The 4,178-nt window shown below is 39.5% G+C and overlaps 1 protein-coding gene across 1 annotated transcript; it reads left to right on the forward strand.

The window, feature by feature from the left end:
- Window positions 1–3,616: 3,616 nt before the first annotated feature.
- Window positions 3,617–4,178, forward strand: LOC110038858 (pectinesterase inhibitor 3-like; the record flags this gene model as incomplete). Its single annotated transcript, XM_020743780.1, has 1 exon — window positions 3,617–4,178. A coding segment is annotated over one exon (546 nt), but the record flags the coding sequence as incomplete, so codon positions are not given.

Raw genomic sequence — 4,178 nt, forward strand, 5'->3', positions numbered from 1 at the left:
AACAACACAATTTTTTTCTTTTTTTATGACTGCGTTGACCATGATATTGTACACAGGAAAAGTGCAATCATAAATCTCAAGGAGATCTGACAACACAGACTTGATAAGTGATATCAAAGAAGGGTCCACTGATAGGATAATTAGAGGCCCAATTGTCTAATTGAGGATATCAAGACTAAGACCAATCAAGACAACCAAGCTGCTCAAATGTGAACGGTTTGAGTGAAAGTGGAGCACAAGGGGATCTAAGTCATTCCCTACGATGAAACCAACCCAAGAGAGAAGCTAACCACTCGGGCTCTGCAGTTCTATTAGAGAAATCTAAGCCGTCTCCCTGAACACCAACAATAATCTATAAGAAAAATCTTAGACATCGATCTCTATGCATCTCTTCATCTACAGGCTGCTACCTATCGGATTACAACGATTTATCCTCTGCCAGAGAGCCTAGCCTTGCGTTGTCCAAAGAAATTCCTCATTAGGGATCAAGTGTCAATAGTCAGACTTGATTAACTGATCGACATGATTTAGCCGACCGAGTCCGTATTGTCGGCCCTTTGCCAGTAAAAGGTCAGCCAACCAATAATATCAATCCCAAATGATCGGCAATAACTACCAAACCTGGCCGATCGGCGTGCCTCACTAGTCTAGCCAAGCGGTAGTGTTTGCCGAGCTTAGCCAATCAACATCTCCTATCAGAGGCTCGCTAGCCCAGTCGGCCAAGCCCTAGAGTGGCCAAACTCTAAGCTCATATATGTAAAATACCTATAATAATATTGATATAACTTCACGTAATGTGCTCATTTTTTTTATAAACACGGAACCATTCTATAAATAAAAGGGTACATATTTCTCTCAAATTATTATTTATTGCTGTGCATTGCTCTCTCTGCCTCTCTCTTTTTCTTCTATCTTATGCTTAATTTCTTGAGAACAATTCACGGATAAATCAAGATTCAACCAATTGAATTATTAGGCTGGATCGTCTAGAAAAATGGCGGCTGAATTCAGGAACAGATGGGAAGGAACCATTTTTTAAAGATTGCCAATTTGTCATTTGATTAATTGACTCGTACGTGGACAGATTTGTTTTCCATATTACATAATTAATTAATATTAAAAATCTTGTAAAACTATTGTTTGAAGCCACAACAAAGTGCATGGACGTGCTAAAGTGGGCTTTGTCATTATTGAAGGCCCTTTGACCCATGTGGCCCATAAATAAAACTGGGAATGTTCATGCATTCCACCCAATTTCTTATTTATTTTCATATCTAAAACTGTTTACATTTATACTACCCAAGATTTTCACTTAAGTAAGAAATACAACTTTTCATTCATAAACAAGATGACGTATTTGTAAGAAAAAAAGTTTATGTGATTGATACGTAAATAGATAAAAATTGAGTGTTATAGATGTAAATCTTCCAATATAAAAAAAGGAAAATTTACATAAATACCACAACATTTTTATGTTTTACACAGTTGTGATGTTAAATCCTATGTATGTGAACGGTATATATCATATAAAAAAATTATTTACACTTAAATTCTTTATGAAATATAATTATTTGAGTGTTATGTATGCAAATATGAATGTTTAGATGTTAAATATGTAAATATATAAAAATTGTGTTGTGTGCATAAATGCCTCATAAGAAAATCATAAATTTACATTAGCAATTACATACATAACACTTGAAACTTTATTATTTACAAAATGAGCATTCAAATTCTAACTCAAATATCAAAATTCATGATAAATTCCAATGTTTTGTTCATGCATGGGTAAATGCACCCGTTTCTTAATTTTTTTAAAAAATTAAAGACAGGTGCTAGAGGTAGTTTTGTAAATAAGAGGAAATTTTTAAGTGGCATGCATGTAATTATTCCTAAAATTATCTCTTTTGATATTTTTCTTTTCGCCACTTTTGCTACTTTTCACTAAATTCGGAAGTCCGAGGATTGCTTGCATCATATATTGCCTGCAGTATGGGCTGTAAACACTGCGAAGGGCTATTTTCCAAAAGGGAGAATATTTACGTACATAAGACGTACGCAATGCTACGTACGTTAGGGGTTATTCATGATTATACCCCCTGTAACCTCCATATAACTCCCTTATAACCTCCGTGTAACTTATTTGTACCCATGAAACTACAGAAGCGTAGAACTCATTTGTAGGTTACATGTAGTTTATAAAGAGGTTACAGGAAGGTTACAGAGGGGTATAACCCCGATATAACCCCCCTGTACCCCCTGAATAATCTCTGGACGTACGCGGCGCTTAGTACGTCTTATGTACGCAAATATTTTCCCTAAAAAAGCCTGAAAGCCAGAAATTCGGGAAAATATTTGCGTGCATAAGATGTGCGCAGCGCTGCGTACATTAGGAGTTATTCAGGGGGGTTATATCCGAGTTATACCCCCCTGTAACTTCCGTGTTACTCACATGTAACCTCCGTGTAACTTATTTGTTCTCACGAAACTACAAAACCGCGGAACTTATTTGTAGGTTACAGTTAGGTTACATGGAGGTTACAGAGGGGTATAGCCCCGATATAACCCCCCTGTACCCCCTGAATAACCCCTGGACGTACGCAACGCTGCGTACATCTTATGTACGCAAATATTTTCCCGTTGGGGGCAAAAACAGCTCTCAGCAAGAAATGTGGCCAACAAAAAAATAATAAATAAATTCGCGTTAGCATGTTTAAAATTTTAAAACTTTATATAAAAGCGCATAACCTCGTTTATTATTTTCTCGTTTATTATTTTCGTCAGGAAAAAATACCAAAAACCGACTACAAAGTATAGGTTTTATAGTGATCTACAGGAAGCTGTAATTAGTTCATAATGTTGTGAGTATGAGAGTGTGATTAGTAATTAAATTATCTGTATTATTACAGTTAATGAAAATGATTAGTTAGTGAGCAAGATTTGTTTACTACAATTGCCAAGGCAATGTTAATTCCAGGCAACAACGACCTTCTTTTCCAAATAAACATTTTTAACTCTTCAAAAATATTCTAAATGCATCTAAGCTATATATAGCAGCCGACATTTATTTCATCAACTCAGCCTCAAATACATATCTAAATTAAGATTTGATCGGATAACTACTCCCGGAATTTGAACTAATCCATAAAAGTCCAGACTTTTCTTTTCCATTTCTTCACATACTCGCTTCATTCCCTTAAATCAAACACGTAATCTCCCACAGTTAATTAAACTCCGGCGACTCCCGATTACTTCCACCAACCAGATCCGGTGTAACCGCCGCAAGAAATGCCACACGGTTAACACCACACTCCTCCTCCTGAATCTATCCACGTTTAAATCTACTTAGCACGCAGTCCTAAGTTCTGACTTTTGCCTCTACGTCTCCGCCCCCTCAAACAAGCTAGCAAAGACAGCATTTTCAAACTTTCAGTACCTTCGTATTAATTAAAAACGTTAATAAAGTATTAACCCCCCCATCCCCATAAGCAGAAGCTTCTCGTTCTCAATCTCTCCGGTCGTTTGAAAATTAATGCCCGGCCACATATCTCCATAGTTTCTTTCGACTATAAAAGAAAGCCCTTTTCGCACTTCAATCTCCACTGCATACTGACAAAACAATCGAGATGGATGGAAATGTTGTAGCTTTAGCTGTTACAATCGCTCTGCTGGTAGCGCTGCAGGCTCCGATGGCCGCAACAACACGAGCCCGCAGGACGACATCATCACCCCCCCGCCGCTGTGCCGCGACTCGCTCTCGTCTTACTCGAGCAAAGCGCGCTCGAGCTCCGAGCAGCTGGCGCATGCGGCGGTTTCGGCGAGCCTGGCGCAGACGAAGAGCGCGCTGGCTGCGATCTCGAGCATGGCGGAAAGCGTGGCGCCGTTGAAGCCGGGGGAGAGTGTGGTGCTTCGCGATTGCTTGATGACGATGAGGGACTCGGTTCAGAAGCTGCAGAAGTCGCGGGATGGGATGGGAGGAGGGAGGGAATGGGCAGAGAATGCGCGGACATGGGTGAGCGCGGCGCTGACGGAAGACAATATGTGCGCGGATGAGCTCCAAAATGTGGATTTGGGGGGAAAAAGGGATGCGATTAGAGAACTGGTTTTGAGGGCCGCGAGGCTTACTAGCAAGGCGCTGGCGCTGATTCCTAACGTGGGTTAGAATATTACTCGTAGAT

Source organism: Phalaenopsis equestris, unplaced genomic scaffold (genome assembly GCF_001263595.1).
Source record: "Phalaenopsis equestris unplaced genomic scaffold, ASM126359v1 Scaffold000002, whole genome shotgun sequence".
NCBI classification, from domain to species: Eukaryota; Viridiplantae; Streptophyta; class Magnoliopsida; order Asparagales; family Orchidaceae; genus Phalaenopsis; species Phalaenopsis equestris.